This window comes from Colossoma macropomum, unplaced genomic scaffold (genome assembly GCF_904425465.1).
Source record: "Colossoma macropomum unplaced genomic scaffold, Colossoma_macropomum, whole genome shotgun sequence".
NCBI classification, from domain to species: domain Eukaryota; kingdom Metazoa; phylum Chordata; class Actinopteri; order Characiformes; family Serrasalmidae; genus Colossoma; species Colossoma macropomum.
This window is the reverse complement of record NW_023494793.1, coordinates 39,139,297-39,158,905: the sequence shown is the minus strand read 5'-3', so window position 1 is coordinate 39,158,905 and position 19,609 is coordinate 39,139,297. Positions and strand designations below refer to the sequence as shown.

At 39.0% G+C, this 19,609-nt stretch overlaps 1 protein-coding gene across 2 annotated transcripts; it reads right to left on the bottom strand.

Moving 5' to 3' along the window:
• Positions 1-4,505: 4,505 nt before the first annotated feature.
• Positions 4,506-11,065, bottom strand: smim24 (small integral membrane protein 24). 2 transcript variants are annotated; one of them, XM_036578083.1, is made up of 3 exons: positions 10,858-11,065; positions 8,172-8,304; positions 4,506-4,798 (listed from the first exon to the last, which is right to left on the bottom strand). In XM_036578083.1, the coding sequence occupies exons 1-3, from the start codon at positions 10,922-10,924 to the stop codon at positions 4,708-4,710; spliced, it is 291 nt and encodes a 96-aa protein (XP_036433976.1). In that variant the 5' UTR covers positions 10,925-11,065; the 3' UTR covers positions 4,506-4,707. The 2 variants fall into 2 exon arrangements, with proteins under 2 accessions (XP_036433976.1, XP_036433977.1); XM_036578084.1 differs by having other exon boundaries at positions 4,506-4,795; positions 10,858-11,063.
• Positions 11,066-19,609: the final 8,544 nt, after the last annotated feature.

Here is a 19,609-nt window from a genome sequence, read left to right as displayed (position 1 = left end):
AACATTCAGGGGCCCAAAGCAGCATCCACCTTGGGGGACCCATCCACCTCGGGGGTCCATCCACCTCAGTCTAACTATGTTGTGTTCATCAGTGAAAAAGAATGCTTACTTTGTCTGTTTTGTTAAGGAAAACTAATGGGTAAAGGGGAAGGACAAGAAAACAGTAAGTATCTACATACAGGAGGAATATATAGATAAGTGCAAAAGTCAGAGACGTTACACTGAAGCTTTAACAACTAAATAGAATATCATTGTTTTCAGTGTTTAGCAGAGGTGGGAACAAGTCACTAAGCTGTAAGTAACAAGTAAGTCTCAAGTCTTCACACGCAAGTCCCAAATCAAAGCCCAAGTAAAGGTGGTCGAGTCTCGATTCAAGTCCCGAGTCAGCGCAGGTGAGTCTGAAGTTGAGTCCCAAGTCAGTAGTCCTAATCTTCGAGGCCTAAACACAGTCAGTCTGCATTCTTCGCTAATTTAAGGCCACAACACTGAATAAAGGTAACAGTACTACTGCCTTTTAATGACAGCATGACAGCATGTTAGCAGTGTATGTCTGTATATTAATTATAAATATATATATATATATATATACACACACACACACACACACACACACACACACACACACATATATATATACATATATATATATATATATATGTTTGTTTGTTTGTTTACCATTCCAACTAAAATACTAAATCCATGGTACACAGATAACCATCACATGAAAACTCACCTGTATTCTACAGCAAACAGGTTTTGGGCAGCAGCAGCTGTTTGCTGTTTGGTTGGGCGAGTGGAGCAGTTCACTGGCTGTTCACACTCACTGATGTCATGAACGTACATGAGGCACCGTTTTAGACTTCTATAACTCAAGTTTAAAAGCGCATAAAACAGTTTTATGCTGTTCAGTGTTCAGGCATGAATGTATTCTTTTATATAAAATGTTTAAGCATTTATAAACTATGATTTTGCTTCCATGCCCCATCTTAACCCATTCATTTTGGACTCGCTGGAAGACATTACAGAGTGGTAATTCTCCTCACTACAAGTTCTCTGGTAAATAATAATTAAACTGAACTAAATGAATACTATGTTTGCGGCACCCCCTAGTGACTAGGAGGTTCTAGGCGACTGCTTATAGTGCTTATATCTAGAAACAGTTCTGGACATGAGTGTTTTTCTGTAGCTCTTGTGGTTGAGAGTGAATGTCTGTGTCCTGCAGGCCTGCGTTACTCTCAGCCTCCACAGAGCAGCGCAGGCGGACTGAGTGATGAGTCTGAACAGAAGAGATGGAAAGAGTTCAAAAGCAGACGGGGGTGAGCGGGATACTGCAGAGGAAACTGAACCCCTCTCTCTCTCTCTCTCCTCTTCTCCTCTCTCTCTCTCTCTCTCTCTCTCTCTCTGGTTTTATGCTTCACCTACTGCTGCTAACATCGTGAAGCTCTTGTTAGTGTCACTCAGTGAGCTCTTTCGAGTTGGCCTGCTCGTCTGCTTTGTGCTGATTTACTGTAAGCTGTGGTTAGAGTAACGTTTGAAAGAATGTCTTAGACAATACTTTCAGATCTCTGCCATAAATTAAAGCTTGTTAAAGAGCTGCCATTGCAAAAGAGCAGTGGATCTAAATATTTTTCCTTTTCCCACTCTTTGTGTAGGAGTCTTTCTAAAGTTGATTTAAGGATAGACAGACAAAACAGGCCAACTATCCCTCACTCCGTTCCCCCAGGATCATCTCAGCCTCTACTTCTCGAGTGTCCGTCACCAGTGCAGTGAATTCATTGCATTTACATACTTTATATTACCTTTATAAACACTGTCTGTCCAAAAGTATCCAGATGCCTCTTCTAATGAATGAAATTAGCTAAAGGCGACTCATTGCTCTACAGCTTTGTTTTCATCCCTCTCAAAGCCTATTTCACTTTCATCCCTTCTGAGGAAAACATCACATCTTGTATACACTCACTGGCCACTTTATTGGAAACACCTACATTGTACTTCCACATAATGGCCACTTTATTAGAAACACCTACTTTGTTTTTTTAACTCACTGGCCACTTTACTAGAAACACCTACTTTATATGTCCACTCACTAGCCACTTTATTAGAAACACCTACATTACACTTCCACGTAATGGCCACTTTATTAGAAACACCTACTTTGTACATCCACTCGCTGTCACCTACATTGTACTTCCCCATAATGGCCACTTTATTAGAAACACCTACTCTGCACTTCTTTATTCTTCCCAGTCTTCCCAGAAGAGCAGAGCCTCTTACTGCAGCAAAGGGGCTACAAACTCCCCACTGATAACCTTGACGTTGGCTGAGCAGGTGGACATCTGGTGTATTTGAATCAAGCAACACTGAGTTAGAAATGAAGACTGGGAACTAAAGGATTTATGCCCATATGTATCTCACATTGTGTTGCTTTAGTGGAAGCAGTTAAGCCATTTAAACTGCCACTCAGCATGAGTAATGAGCCATATAGGCCGTGTCTGCTCCGCATGCGTCTGTACCGAATTCACATTCACATTCATATTACTGAGCAGAAGCCTCATTAATGAGAGCATTATGGAAATGAGAGCAGCTCAGTGACTCACAGAGGCAGTTGCATACTTATGCCGGCAATAAGCTTACTCAGAGTGTGTATTTTGATATGCTTAATTGTGTTGTTCACTGAAACATGGCTTAGTGCAGAATGGGTCTGCTGGCGTTGGCACGACACACTCCTTCTAAAAACTCTGATCGCAGAAAAACTGTTATGACGGTTCGGCCAGCATAGCCTTCATCAGTCCATCTTACCAAGTAAAATCACCTTAAATCGAGTCAATATATCTATTATTTCTTGAGATTGCTGTAAGAATGTTGCAACATTATTCAAGTTGTTTATTTATATTTATATACATTCTTACTAACTTTAAGTAAATAGTGGTAGTAGTAAAGTTGTATTCCAATATTTTGCTTGTTTCAAGAAAGAATTATATGAAATGTTTAATTGTCAAGAAACTTATTGATTATTTTATTAGTGGTAAATCTTGAGTGTGGGGGCGGGTGTGTTATTTGGGGACTATTTTGCCTTAAAATGCCCTGCATGTACCTCTCTATTCTATTCTATTCTATTCTATTCTATTCTATTCTCTGCTGTAATGGACTTTAAAAAAAATGTCTTAGGCCAAAATGTTATATCACAACTCTTGTAGATCAATGTCACATGTATCAGGCAGTGTATTCATAACCATCTCATGTAATAACTTTTTATGAGGGAGCTTTTAGAGGCATTAAACTCATCAGACGTCTGGTTCCTATCACCACCACTGTGAACAATACTGACTCAGTAAGTTTCTCTAGCAGAGCATTTTAGACCAAACCACTCTGAATGACTTTGTTTACATCTTAACCATTTAATTATGCAGAACGTTTGATAAATCAGTGGAATTCCCCTTAAATTAGTAAATATGTCGAGAAGAAAGGTAATCTTATATAACGTCAGTGTCCAAAGAAAAACGTGCATCTCCATTTTTGTCGACTTTTAGTTTTCTGCATCATTTTGAACATCGTGGCTGTCCTTTGTTTCATGATGAATGGATCAATAGAAATGCTCTAAATTTACTGGCAATAAAATATCTTTACACTGACTTGCATTAAAACTAAAGAACGTTTTTGCCCTCTCTTGTAAGGTTACCATTTTGGAGATACTTGTTTTTCTTTGGACACCGAAGATAATATTCTTACAACGATCTCATAATGAGAAATATTAGGCATATTGACTGGATTTAACATGATTTAACTTGCCAAGATATAATTGCTCACAGGGTGCCAGTTAGTTCCCCTGAAATACACAAAAAGCTTTGACATGCACTCTAATGATATAATGAATTCGACCTGATTTGGTGTTTAAATGTTTTTGAATGCTTGGATTCGGTCTAACTACAGTTTTAATAGTAAACAAAATGTATATATTCTATAACTTTTGAATGTACATTTTACCGTAGCACCGTGATACTTACAGGGGGATGACGTCTATAACATTATCCTACGCTGTTAGAAATAAAGGTTTTGTGCTGGAACATTTCTCGTTCATCAAGGTACAAACAATGTAAATGATCCCTCAAAGGCATAACAGTGGTTTCAAGGTCCGATTGTGAACCTTAAATGAGTTTTTCCAGCTGAAAAGTACAAATTTGTACCTTTTCATGATCTAATGTTTTAAAACAGAACAATACTATAAAAAGCCTGGAGACGAGACGGGGTGTGTGGAGTCAGCACAGCTTAGAAAATATCATTCTAATGGATTATGGAACAGTTATGTTCCCTGACTAAAGGTACTGAGATGTACCCAGTTTAGTACCTTTTTTCTGAGAGTGTAAATGACAGAAAGTAAACTTGTCCTTATGAGATCTACCCAGATTCACAGTATCATGCAGACCTGACTTTTTCCAAAACTTTTCCAAAACAAAGTGAGTTTGGTCCCACCTAGTGACTGAAGCACCTAATGACAGAAGCTGTTGGATGTCAGATTGGGGATATATTTACTTCCAGTTTACTGGGAAACAGTGCAGTCTCACATTCCAATTATACATTCAGATAAACTTAGACATTTACAATATTTGGAAATTATTTTGTACAAAGTCCATAATTTGCCAATTTGTCACCAGCCAGATGGTGCAGAGCAGCAGGGTCGTAGCCTGTAGCCTGTATCCATCTTCTTCATTAGAATTTGCTCATTTTGGTCTCCTCAGCTATCTCCAGGTCTAGAGCCTTGTTTTCATACCCCTCAAGGTCCGTCTCCATTTCATCCCTGCTGAGACAAAAACATCACATCTTATATACACTCACTGGCCACTTTATTAGAAACACCTACTTTGTACATTCGCTCACTTGCCACTTTATTAGAAACACCTATGTTGTACTTCCACTCACTGGCCACTTTATTAGAAACACCTACCTTTTGCTTCCACTTATTGGCCACTTTATCAAAAACACTGACCTCATAGATCCACTATATAAGTTTAAAATGACAGACTGTAGTGACTGTAGTGAGATGTTGGGCTGAGAGTGGTCCACCACCCAAAAATATCCAGCCAAGAGCGGCTCTGTGGTCAGAAACTGACCATTGATGAAAGGCTAGAGGTTGGCTAACACAAACTGTGCATCAACATAAAACTGTAACTGTTTAAAACAAAGTGTCTGGTTAGTTTACGCCTCATATGTTAACTGTAACTTTCAGGGAGAAAGCTAAGGTTAATCATTGTGCTGGACACAGTGCTTTGGCCAGAGGTGAAAGGAGAGTGACAGACACATGTGTTATGGCTGTGATTTCTGTAATGATTTAATAACTGCTGCGTGATTGAGACCTTGAACTGTATCTGAACATGTGCAAAGATAAGACTGTATCATGCCTCATAAAAGGCCATAAAAGCTTCATAACAGCGTGGCCATTAGATAATCAGTCAATGTAGCTCTTAAAAAGCAAAAAAATAATAATAATTTGTAATGTCACAGTCTCACCAGGGTCTAGCTGATGTTTTTGTGATTGTTGCAGCTAAAATGTCTGATTTTGTAGCAGCTTTTATCAATGTCTGTTGTAGTATTTGCATTCTGTTGTTTGTTTGTTTGTTTATTTTTGAGGAGGGGTGCAATAATTAGAAACTGGAAATTAAGTGTACCTCTGAAGAACAACAGCTTATTGTACCAAAAATGGCTCTGCTATTGTTACGATGTCAAGCTTGTGTAACAACAGCAGAACCCTTTTTGGTGCTATATAGAACCATTTTCAAAAAGGTTCTGTATAGAACCATACGCAACACATTCTCCATCAATCTGAAGAACCATTTCAACATGAAAAGATCCATTTAAGCATGAAAATGGTTCTACATAAAAATCATGCTTCTAAATAGTCTCTTTACTACGGAGCCCCTAAGGGGCCGTGGTTAAAAAAAAAGGTTAAGGACATTGCATTCCCTCACAAATGTTCTGCATTCCCTCGCAAAAAATGCGTCCCCTCACAAATATATGCATTCCCTATAATATAATTACCCAAAAATATAATATCAGACAGGAAGCAAACGTAGGACCAGAGGTGCCCAACAACACTGCCTACATTAGAGCTTTGTTTTTAGCATAGCTAACGTTAAAAACTGTTTTCCTAGTTTCGCCAGTCTGTGCTGAGTTTATTCAGCCGCTGTTCTCTGCAGTGTCTGTAAATGTAGCTTTTACTTTACGAGGACACTCGATCTGAGTTTGTTTGCGCTCACTAATCATGTTTGATTTTGAGAAGTGACACTATGTCTTTATAGTTCAATCCAAGATCAACGTAAAATGCAATGAGCTGCTCCATGTCTGAGCTTAGGCAAAGCACAGCTTTGGCGAATGCAAACCGTTTACATCATAATGCAGAACATTTGCGAGGGAATGCAAAATATTTGCGAGTGAATGCATTTTGTTTGCGAGGGAACGTAAAACATTTGCGAGGGAAAGCAATGTCACTAACTTTTTTTAGCCACGGTCCCTTAGAGGCTCCATACTTTACTAAAGAACCCTTGGGCTCAATCCCATTTCACCCCTTGCCCCTTCCACTTAGCCCTTATGTTACGAGGAAAAAAAGACAAAATCGGCAAGATGCATAAAAATCGCCAGTAGTATGCTAATGTCGCAGTATCTAGTTAGCTAAATTCCCCGTTCCACCTTAAATGGTGCTGCAGTTACGTTCTGGCACCTCAGGTGTCAGAACTGCTGCACCATTTAAGGTGGAATGGGAAAATTCAAACAAGAAGCTGGTAAATAGCTGATCTTAGCTTCATATCATGGAAGAATTAGGGGTGGGTGATAATAAATTGCCCCCCTTTGAAGGCATATGATGCCCTAAATGTAACTAAAGCCCAGCAGTGAGGAGCTGAACTTTACCCTCCTCTGCTATCACTGCAGACTGGCAGGGTCCCCTACAGAGCAGCGCTGGTAGCTGCTAATGAAGTAAAGCTCTTTTTATTTAAGGGGACAATTTTATAGGGGAAGATTTCAACTTAATTTTGGCCCTAATACAAACTATAAAGCAGGGGTGGCAAACTCAACCAGTAAAAGGGCCATATTTAAAAATCTCATCAAATCTGTGGGTCAGAGAAACAATCTTTTTTTTAATTTCATTTTTAATTAATGTTGTGCTGTAACCCAAACTGGCCATTGTTTATTCAAAATATGCAAAAACCCCAACAGTAAAATACAGGCACTTGCGGTAGACCTTGAAATATTCCAAATTTAAATGTACCCAGGAGCTCAGTCTTTAAAACCTACTCATTTTCTTGAACCAAATGCCTGGCATCTTTTTTTTGGGCTCAGGTTCTGAGCTGCTGAGCTGACGTTAAGTGTTTATGTTGGTTGAACTGCAGCTAAAATGCATTTTGGTGATATGACTGGTGTGGAATTGCACAGAATTGTGTAGAAGTGAGGTGTAACCACTGTCCCATTGACTGTTGTTGGGGTAGGAGAGTCAGAGCATATTATGTTGCAGTGCATGCTGGGGACTGTAGTGCAGCACATTGTGAAACGGGCTAATATTAGTAGAAAATTAAAATACGTTTGTAGGCCGGATAGGATTGTGTGGTGGGCCTAATCTGAGCCAACTTCACCAATTAGCATATTTTTAAAATCAACTTTACGCTTGCTTGTCTATAAATTCATTCTTTTGGGGGCCATAAAAATTCTCCTGGGGGTGCATGCCCCCTGACCCCCCGGTAGAGGCTTAGCCTCCTCCTCCTTTAATCTAGTCATGCTTTTGACATTGGAATAATGTTTTGTAACTTCATGTACACAAAGTAAGCACTAGTAAAGTCCTCAATAAAGATTGAGGGCTCTCAAACAGTAGAAGCACTGTAGTAGCACTCTCTGACTCTGCACTAGACTAGTGTAAAATATTTTCATGATTTCATGATCATGATTATCAATTAGCTATTTTATCACACACAAGCCCAAAAGATGTATGCTTAGAGCATCTGTAAAAGCTTATACAATTTACACATTTGATGCAGAAATATTGTGGTGATGGGACAGTCGCAAGCTCTTTCAAATAGTGCAGAATGATTGAATTTGGGTGAGCTTGTCCTTTTCCAGTTGTAATGCCTTACTGGCCCTCATTTTTGCGACTTTTACATTAACCTTCCATGCAAGTCGCTCATACTCACTTGTCTTTCTTGAAAAAGATCCTTTTCACAATGAGGATGAAGAAGATGATGAAGAGGAAGCCCACCACAGCGGCCAGTCCCACCAGCCACGGCTGCAGGGTCACTTTCTCCTGAGCTGCAGTGCGCAGGCCGCCTGTGTGGTCAACATAAAGCCAGGTACTTTATCTAAATAACAGTGTGGCTAGAAGGGATGTGACGGCACAACATATCTCATTGTAGCATGTTGAGCTGTATCTTATCGTTGTATTGTGTCTAGTGCGTTAGCTCATGGGTAACATGTTAGTTATGCGATTCTGATTAATTCAATAACTGTGATGTGATTACAAGAATTTAGACTGTAATGAGTTACACTTCAAAAAAAAGGTATGAAACTGTCACTGGGGCAGTTTCGCTCTTGTCACTGGGGTGGGACCCTCAGGGGTACATCTCAGTACCTTTAGTCAGGGAACATAACTGAACCATAATCCACTGAACTTATATTTTCTAAGCTGTACTGACTCCACACACCCCGTCTCGTCTCCAGGCTTTTATTTTATTGATCTGTTTCAAAATATTAGATTATGAAAAGGTACAAATACAAACTTTTCACTGGGAAAGAACTTCTTTAGGGTACATAATCGGACCTTAAACCCACTGTTGGACTTTTGAGGGGACATTTACATGGTTTGTACCTCAATGAACAAAAAATGTACCTGTTATACATCCTCGACAAGAAAGAATCCTAATTAACTGCCTGTTTGCCATAATAATATATTGCCCTACTAATATATTATCCCCATTTTATCTATTCTGAACATTTGCTGTCTTCCCATCAGCCATCAGTGTTGAGGGTAACGCAGTACAAAGTTATGAAGCCTCTAATACAGTGCTTTTTTAATGCTGAATGCTCTAATAAACTGAAATGGAAATGGAAACATTAACATAAGGCACATTGTCTCAGGCACTCCTTGTATTTGCTGGATTGTAAAACGTATTCAGTTGAGACACCAACAAAATCAAACCAAATTATGAATTTTGTGAATTAATAAGTAAATATAAAAGAAAGAATAAATATTTAAATAAATAAAATTATTTTTTACATTTTTTGCATAATTCAGTGGCTGAGATGTAAACAAATTGATTCGGAGTGATTCAGTATGAAATGTTTTATTGTAGAGACTCAGATTTCTTTGCAGTGGTGGTGACAGGAACTTTGCAACACGAATATAGCCCTTTTATTCACTGTCCAGAACCACCAGTGAACCTACATGTCTTGTCAGTTTTATATGGAATAATAACAATAAAAAATAAATGTTTTCAGAAAATAGCATACGTTTTCTTTGGGGACTGTTTTAAAAAATATGTTTCAGGCCAAAACCTTCTCAAACTATTGTGAAACAAAGTCTCAGACATCAGGCTGTGTATTCATATGTAATATCTTTCTGTGAGGGGGCTTTTAGAGGCGGACGTCTGGTTCCTATCACCACCACTGTGAACAATTCTGACTCAGTAAGTTTCTCTAGAATGGAGAATTTCACACTAAATCACTCTGAATGACTGTGTTCACATCTGAACCACTTACTTATGCAGACATTTTGAACAATCAGTGGACTTCCCCTTTAATGCCTTAAACTGCGGGATTGTTATTCAGTTGTTAATAAAATTTTCCTTTTATGTTATTCTAAGCAGAGGGCCATTACTCAAACACAGGTACTGAAGTATATTTTGATGGAATTGTACTGTAAAATGATAATACTTTTGATTTTTGATTATACTCCAGTAAGTTTAGTGAGCAAACAAAATCTACTTTTTTTCAGTTCTATTTCTGAATCCTTTTTTAGTGATAGTGATTTTTGGGATAGTTTCTTCTGTTGTGTTGGCTCAGCTCCTGCGCTGCTTTACCGTTGCTCACATCTCTCACTTTGGAACTTTAGCATTTTATATTAGACCAATAGAATCCAAGAAGAGAAGAATATAGCTGAGCAAACTCCAGTTCCTATGGCTGTACTAGGAAGTTCCACTGCAGTTCTGCGGCGCAGTAGGAGTGCATAAGAGGAACTTTTTGGACCTGAGATTTTTTTCACTCAGAACAGTTTTTGTGCAGCTACTTTTACCTGAGTCATTATTTCATTACAGTAATAACACTTTTACTTAAGTCTGGGTTAGGCTCATCTTCACACCTGTTGTTCTGAGAGTGAAGAACTGAAGTAAGGTTCCACATTCAGGCCTTTGCTGTTTAAAGGGTAATTACAGTGATTTTTCAAATTTTCTGCAAATTTAATGGTTAAGATGTAAACAAAGTCATTCAGAGTGGTTTGGTGTGAAAAGCTCTGTTCTAGAGAAACTTGCAGACTCAGATTTTTTCACAGTGGTGGTGAAAGGAACCAGACGTCTGAAGAGTTTAATGCCTCTAAGTCACTCAGAGAGTAAAAATTTTTTTTTCACCACTGTTTTATCTTTATCAACGTTCCACATAAAAACTGCCACATTTAAATAAAAAAGATTATATTATGTTAATGAAATCGTGAGCCCTGGTTCCTATCAAGTCCAATTGAGTCGGTAAGTTTCTCTATGAACCATTTAACATCTAACTACTCTGCAAAACTTTACATCTCAACCATTGATTTATGCTGAAATAAATCATTGAAAAATCATTACATTTTCCTTTTAGGGGTTCAAATCCGATAAAAGAGATGATTTCACTCACCTGTCCTTGCCTGGCAAATGGAGACAGACAGCAGTAAGCAAGCGAGGAGGTTCCTGAGATGAAACATTTTGCGGGTTTGTTCTCTTTTGTCTGCCTGTCTTCAGTAAACACTCTCAGAACATGTGAATCTGTTCCTCAGAAGAGCAAAGTGCAGGTGGAATAAGAGAGGGAGCAGCTTAAGGCACGTCACCAGCACAGCCCTCAGATAACTGACTGCACACATGTGCTGTAAAGATAAAGTTACTGCTTTTTGGTGCCATAGATTGGAGTTGAACATAAACATGGCACCCCCCCACCCCCCCACCCCCCGACCTAGGTTTAAAACCAACTTTGATTTACATTAACACAGCTCATTTCACACAACCAAAAATAAATAAACATTTTTGAAGGGCCCAAAAACAAATTTGTCTTTCCTTTTTTTAAATAATAGAGTTTAACGTAGTACGTGAGGATGATACCTTCTGATGATGCTGCTGCTGCATAAACTCAAGCTATCTAATTAATCATTGCTCCATCTGTTTTTCCCTAATTTGTATTGTAATATTTTATACTAATGCTGTTTGCTATCCAGTGTCAACCAGAGGAGGATGGGTTCTTCTTTTAAGTCTTGGATCCTCTCAAGGTTTCTTCCTCTTGCTCTTAGGGGGTTTTTCCTTGCCACTGCCGCCATTGGAGATGCTCATGGGGGCTTGGACCTGGATTTTTCTGTAAAGCTGCTTTGTGACAACACCTGTTGCAAAAAGCGGCATATACATACATTTTGACTTGACTTGACTTGACTAGTATGTAAACACATTACAGTTTCAAAGCATACCATTCACTCCCCATATGGTCAATAAATAGAAACGAAGTTGCTGTTTTTCAATTCATTGTTTATGTGATGTCACGAGAACCAGCATATTTACCAACATCCATCTAATCAGCCTACAGAAGTGTAGCTCCGCCCACACACACTGAAGTTACAAGGAGTGTTTCAGCTTAGGATGCTTTTTGAATGAGGTGCAATGCAGGGCAGCCAATTAAAACACAGCTCTTTTACATATATCAGTCCAAAAGGCACAGTCACAAAACAGCCTGTTTAATTATAAGGGATAAAGTAAGGAAACACACACACACACACACACATTTTCTAAGCCGCTTATCCTTCTGGGTCACGGGGTGGGGGGGGTGCTGGAGCCTATCCCAGCGGTCATTTGGCAGAAGGCAGGAAACACCCCGGACAGCTTGCCAGTCTATCGCAGTGCAGGTTGGAAAACCTCATGTTAAAAAATGATGACATAAATGTTATAAGTGGATACGTTTAAAGCAAAAACTTCATTCAGTCAGACCTAAACTCATATTAAGTTCTCATTTAAGCTTAAACTTAAATGTTAGGCCAAATGTTTTAGGCATATCCAAGTTGAAAAATTCGTAATTGGACCCACCTACATGTTTTTCTTCAATACATAACAAGCTATTAAATTGATTATTTTTAATGGACAAAATCACTTTGCCTAATAAAATGACTTCATATAGTAACGAACAATTAAACTAGTTTTGTTCAACTCATATAAACACACTGAATGAACAAAAGCTGAATAAAGGGGGAATAAAACTAGTTCAGTTGCTTGTTACTCTGTAAAAAATGGCTCATTAGAGATTAAGTTAGAGTTAGAGTGAGTGGTAGGTTTAAGTTTGAGGTTAAGGTTAGACTGCATGTTCGGATTAGGTTTAGAACTGAGGTTAAGGATAGCGTTTGAATGAGGGTTAGCTTTGGGTTTCAAGGTCATACTCGTTCAGCATCCTTATTGATAACATATCTGACCCTGGTATGGATGTGAGGAAGTAACGCTGTACATTTCTCTGTAGGAGTGGATCAAGGTCAAAGCTGTTTTACTGTTTTAATGGGGACGCTGTGTGTGAATTTGCATTGTTTTTGGGCTCCTAAACTGCTGCCTAAATCATAGATTAGATGTTTCTTGTGGGCTCCTAAACTGCTCAAAATCATGGATTAGAACATAAGTGGTGAATCCTGTCCTGGAAGGCTGGAGTCCAGCACAGGTTGGTGATTTTTCTGCTCAAACACACCTGATTTAACTTGGCAGTTACTTGCCAGATTTATTTGGTGTATTAAGAAGAGGAAAATCATGAAACTGTGCTGGACACCGTCCCTACAACACCACCCTTGGATTAGATGTTTCTTATGGGCTCCTGAACTGCCCAAATCATAGATTAGATGTTTCTTGTGGGCTCCTGAACTGCCCAAATCATAAATTAGATGTTTTCTTGTGGGCTCCTGAACTGCCCAAATCATAAATTAGATGTTTCTTGTGGGCTCCTGAACTGCCCAAATCATAGATTAGATGTTTCTTGTGGGCTCCTGAACTGCCCAAATCATAAATTAGATGTTTCTTGTGGGCTCCTGAACTGCCCAAATCATAGATTAGATGTTTCTTGTGGAATCCTGAACTGCCCAAATCATAGATTAGATGTTTCTTGTGGGCTCCTGAACTGCCCAAATCATAGATTAGATGTTTCTTGTGGGCTCCTGAACTGCCCAAATCATAAATTAGACATTTCTTGTGGAATCCTGAACTGCCCAAATCATAGATTAGATGTTTCTTGTGGGCTCCTGAACTGCCCAAATCATAAATTAGATGTTTCTTGTGGGCTTCTGAACTGCCCAAATCATAGATTAGATGTTTCTTGTGGGCTCCTGAACTGCCCAAATCATAGATTAGATGTTTCTTGTGGGCTCCTGAACTGCCCAAATCATAAATTAGACATTTCTTGTGGAATCCTGAACTGCCCAAATCATAGATTAGATGTTTCTTGTGGGCTCCTGAACTGCCCAAATCATAGATTAGATGTTTCTTGTGGGCTCCTGAACTGCCCAAATCATAGATTAGATGTTTCTTGTGGGCTTCTGAAGTGACCAAATCATGCATTAGATGTTTCTTATGGGCTCCTGAACTGCCCAAATCATAGATTAGATGTTTCTTGTGGGCTCCTGAACTGCCCAAATCATAGATTAGATGTTTCTTGTGGGCTCCTGAACTGCCCAAATCATAGATTAGATGTTTCTTGTGGGCTCCTGAACTGCCCAAATCATAGATTAGATGTTTCTTGTGGGCTCCTGAACTGCCCAAATCATGCATTAGATTATATGCATGCTTTTAAGCGTTGACTAACACTTCATTATCATTAGTATATCTGTAGTTTTGACTTCTTTTGCCCTCTCTGTTTTTCTCTGTTTATACAACACTCCATCTCTTGTCTGTTGAACTGTAATCTACCTAAACACCAGTCTGTCAATGTGACATCATATATGATTGTATATGTTTTAGTAATGAAGTGCTAACATTTACATTGCTTACTAAAACAAACAGTGCCTTATTTTGAATTGAAATCTGAAATTTGCTCAGGTTTTAATTCTGCTTTAAAGTTAATGACAGCAGTGAGTAATGCTCCAGGGTAATCCTCTCTCAGCACAAACTCCACTCTGAGCCAGAGTGTTTATCAGCTATTCTCTATTACTCATTTGTGGCTTTACAGGCTCGCAATAAAAGCAACTATTTAGCCTGAGGGTGTGTGTGTGTGTGTGTGTGTGTGTGTGTTTAAACCCCATCGGTTACATAATCTAGTTACGAATGTATTTAATTTCCAGTCAAAAAGAGTAGAAGTTATGCATGTTTCAGTGTTCGAAAAGATTTAACCGAAAAGCCTCAACAATTAAATATGATCTAAATTTTGCAAATGTTCTTTTTTTAAAATCCTTTTCCTTTTCTCAGTGAGTGGTTTTTCTCCTAAGAAATATCTCCCAAAAAAATATATAATTTGCACTTAATGGGTATTTTGACTGCGCTGTAAAAAGTAGCTCATCAGTTTAACCTTAAAAAATTACTTCAAGTAAACAAACTAATTTTATTCAACCAAAATAAATACTTTGAATGAAGATTCTTTCAGTCAATGTGTTTTTTTGAGTTGAATAAAGTTAGTTTAATTGCTTGTTAATACATGAATTATTTTTTATTAATTATTATTAATAATTAATTAATTTTGATTAATTATTATTTTTTATTAATTAATCTGATGAGCCATTTTTTACAGTGTGGAAATTAATATTAACAAAAAAAACAAAAGCATAGTCTCTGACGTTTGCACTGTACTGTACAAAATTAATACTGCATGCAAATTGTGTGCAATAACTTTAGAAATCATGCATAAAACAGTACATGAATCCTTTGGAAAAATAAAAACAGCAGCTGGTTGCATGTTTCTATTTGTGGTAAGTCACTATAACATCTGCCGTCATCACCATGAATTACATGGGAACATGACTGCATTCTCTGCAGTGATGGAGCTTCATCTAATACTCCAGAACTGATCATCCAACACTGGTACCTGACCTCACTGATGCTCTTGCAGCTGTAATCAAATCCTCACAGCAATGTTCCAACATTTAAAGCCTTCCCAGAAGAGTAGAGGCTGTTACTGCAGCAAAGGGGAACAAAATCACTATTAATGCGCTTCATTTCAGAAGAAACGCTGTAGCAGGTGTCAATAGCAGGAGCGATTAGTCAGACCTCTAATACAGGATAAAGATAAGGACCTGATAAAAGAACACAGAGCGTCACACACGTTTTCTCCATTTATTACTGAGGGAATCACTTTAACACATGCAATACAATGAAAAGGACTAACGCTAGTGCTGGAATCACATTTATAATGAGCAGCACAATAATATTTGTATCTAATTACACAAAGTACAGTATTTCACTGCATACTAAGTTAGAAGTAGAATAGTAAGAATAAGTATAGGAAAACAAGAAGGTACAAAAAAGAATTACACCTAGATAATCTGACAGTAATCTAGGCTTTGTACTGATACTGCTCAGAATATGTAAGCTAATGGGTTTAATTTGAAGGCTGACTAGTTTAAGTGTTCACAGTGAAGTGAATCAGAGCAGAGAGAGTGAGAAACAAGGGCCTGAATTGTAAACAGCTGATGGGTACTTGTGTTATGCTCTAAGTGGTGTGTCTCCAGTGTTCTGGAGAGAAAACCATTAGGGTTTCACTGCCATTAGGTGGTTACAGAGAGTGTGAATCCTGGTAAAATTGTTCTTTTCTCCTCCGCCATCTCTGCACTTCTCCTTCCCCATCTGACTTTTCTCTCTCCCTGTCTGTCCTCCCCTCCAGATGACTCTTGTAGCTCCTCCTCCACTGCCTCCTCCTCTGGGTTGGGCCCAAGAAGCCAGTCTGTCAGGAAATGGAGATGTTCGTCATTAACCTTTTGCAAAGACGACACATGGATCTACACTGCAAAACGTACCTTGGCAAGTGAAATTATCTTATATGTAAACACACACATTAACTAAGCTGCATAACCTACTGGCTCGCTGGAGCCTATGCCAGCGGTCACTGGGCAGAAGGCAGGATACACCCTGAACAGGTCACCAGTCCATCAGAGGGCAGACATACAGACATACACAATCACACCTAGGGCCAATTTAGCGTCTCCAATTGGTCTGACTGCATGTTTTCGGACTGTGGGAGGAAACCTAAACAGACAACATGCTAACTCCACAGAGAGAGGACCCTGTTCGCCCGGCCGGGGAATCGAACCCAGGCCCTTCTTGCTGTGTGGCGGCAGCACTGCCCACTGCCCACTTATCTAAAGTGACTTACTATGTCACAGAGATGGACGAATGTGGCATTAAAGCATTAAATCTTCTGCAAAAATGTATGGTCATGTTTGTGGTTTAGCATAGGGACACACATTGGTGTAGCATGGTGTGCTTGCCCAGGTGGGGAATCAAACCCTAGATGCCTGCCACATAGATATATTATAAAATTCAACCTGTTTCTAGTCATGTTATATATGAATATAACCTATAAAGTGATTTTATTTAGTGAAATGATGTGACTGCACTGGCAGAGAATTAATTCTTGATACAAGCAAAAACATCCGAAAGCACAGTAAGATAATTGTTTAACATAAGCTAGAATATACTAGAAACAGGTGGATAATAATCTGATAATTATCATTTAACATCTCATAATGACAAATATTAGATACATTATCTATCATTAGAAACATGATCTATCATTATCTGTTCACTTGCCTGTGTGAAAAGCCATTGGGGTAAATCTTTTGTTGTTTTAACTCAAAAAATTGCGTAACATGGCTGAATTTAAACTTTAAGTTCACTGAATGACAAATACTAAGTTGACAGAATGCTTATAGTTGTGAGTGCAGTCAGTACAAAGAACTGAAGAAATCAGTATGAAAATGTTATTTTCAACATAACAGTTTAGTTCAGATAGACCCGTAAAAATAAAGAGAGATGTGTAAATGAGACGTGTAGGTCTAAGAAACCTTTTAAAGGGTTAAAGGCCCTTTAAAAGGTTTCTAGGAAGAACCCTAAAAATGGAACAGAACCTTTACATTATATAAACCTTTAACATTTTCTAAACACACACAAATCTGTTTTCGTTTTCAGACATGGTTTTTCAGGTAACTAAAGCAGGGATCACTCAGACAACCCTCTGTGGCACCTTTTTAAAGAGAGTACACTACTCAGATTTCCTGGAATCATTTTGCTAAATCAGAATCAACCCTCTGACTGAGTGCTGAGTTTGTCTCCTGTGCTGAGCAGATCAGAAGCGGTTTATAAGGCTGAGACTCAGCTCAGACTGATCTGAGCATGCAGCGGGTTGGTATTTAGCCCCGAAGCACCCTGCAGTGACCCAGCTAATCCTAAATCCTTCAGACGCTGGACAACTCGCTGACGCTGATGTTCCATGGTTACTTATTGCTGCGGCTGCCTTTCGTGAAGGTGAAAGCTGCGTGTCAATGCTCAGCTGTCCTGTAATCCTACAGGAGTCGTCACTGTTTGCTGTATAATGAGACACTGACGGTTGGTTGAATTATTCTAATTATAACGGCCCTAATACACTTCAGAGAGAAACAGAATCTCCCCACAGACAGCACGTTTGCCTGTCAAAAGTTTGGGGACACCTCCCTCTTCTGAATGTTTTTAATGCAAATGAGCTTGTTTTCCCTTTCGGTTTGCAATAACGAAACATATTAAGGCCTGATCAGGTTTATTTAGAGGAAAACAATATCACACGTAAATATTACTGACTGTTGGGAACAAAGCTCACTCATTTTATCGCTATGTTGTGATGTCAGAAACCTCTCAGGCGTTTCACACAAGCTTTTAATAATATTTTGGAAAAGAAAACTCAAATCATTATTTGAAACCTGCTCTTCACACCAAGGAAGAAACCTTGAATGTTAAAGCCAAACCAATGGATTTTCACATAGCTGCTTTGTGCTAACTACACCTTTGGAGATACTTGCAGCAAGAAAATTCTCCTTCATCTGTGTCTGGAAAATTGCCAAATTTTGTAAAATTTTGTCGATCCTTCACAAACAAGCCAGCTTTTTCAGTGCTGTCACATCCTGTTATTCATGTAAGCAGTATGTGTATAGAAAGACCCCAGGATGGGGGTCTGGTATGTATATTATGGTCCAAAAGTCAGAGACCGCCTTTCATTTATTTAATTTCCGGTCAAAATGCCCCCTAAGTACAAGATCTACATTTTTCAAGAGATATTTCTTAGATGATTAGGTATAAGATAATCTACATGTATAAGGAAGGAGTTTTGAAAACCAAAGTTCAAAAAATGATTAAAAGCTACAGAGAAAATGAGATTCCTGACAACCACCTGGAAGACCTGGTAGACACCAAAACTGCCCCATAAGATAAACAGCACTTAAAGCTTTCATCTCTGAGAGAGAGGAGAAAATCAAGCTGCTTCAGATCTGAAAACATCCACAGGTGTTTCTGTCCATCCTTCCACTGTGAGAAGACCACTCAGTGCTATGGATCTGTTGTGACTGGACATTAAAACAATAAATGAAGGGTGGTCTCAGACTGTACTGTATATTTGTATAGTGTAAGATCCATTTCGTAGCGGCTCAGCTCAGTCGCCCCAGAAATAAAGCTAGTGGAGCTTGGGTTCTACTTCATCGCTCTGGTGTAGTATTAACTGCTTATGTCTCTTTCACCTGGGTCCACTTCCAACAGTCATGCAGCACCCCCTGCCAATAAAGCACCGATAATGCCTCTTCAAGAAAATCATGTTCAGGAATGTGGTGCTGCATTGAACAATAACTAATCAATGTCAGCACTAATGGGGGGCTAAAAGCAAATTTGTTGTTATTGTAAAAATTGTTATAAAAACAGTTTTGACTCATTTGTTCAAAGCAGTTGGATAGCCTAGTGGATAACTCTATTGCCCATCACACTGGAGAGTGACATTGGCTGTTAGGCTGTTGCCAGATTAGCAGATTTACCTGCCAGATCATGGAACAGATCTTTAATGAGGTGGCCGGTGATGCCGTACATGCCCACTACCACCACCACCACCCCTATGATGATGTAGATGATGTATTTGGGGACGGCGATGGCGTCTCTGGCAGGTGGAACGTAGTCAGTAAAGTAGAGCTCATCTCGCTCTGCTGCTTCCTGAAGCGGACGCCTCGCTGCGAAGGCCGTCCGGGAGCCGTTCCACAACTCTTGCCACAGGACGACATGTTGTGAGCTTGTGCTTGGAGCTTTCATCTCGTGCAAACATGGATCCTGGACTTCCCTGTATGCTCTCCTGAGGAGCATTCGGTCACAGTTTTAGCAGAAATGTCAGGGCATATGTTATTTTTTTCAACAAATAGGCTGTAAAAAATTAGATCTAAATTATTAGGCTT

Excerpts from the sequence above, each read along its gene's own strand:
- smim24 (XM_036578083.1), bottom strand. The coding sequence starts at position 10,924 with ATGTTTCATCTCAGGAACCTCCTCGCTTGCTTACTGCTGTCTGTCTCC. Across the intron at positions 8,305-10,857 it reads CATTTGCCAGGCAAGGACAG|GCGGCCTGCGCACTGCAGCT; the intron begins GTGAGTGAAATC and ends TTGACCACACAG. Across the intron at positions 4,799-8,171 it reads ATCTTTTTCAAGAAAGACAA|CAGGGATGAAATGGAGACGG; the intron begins GTGAGTATGAGC and ends TTTTTGTCTCAG.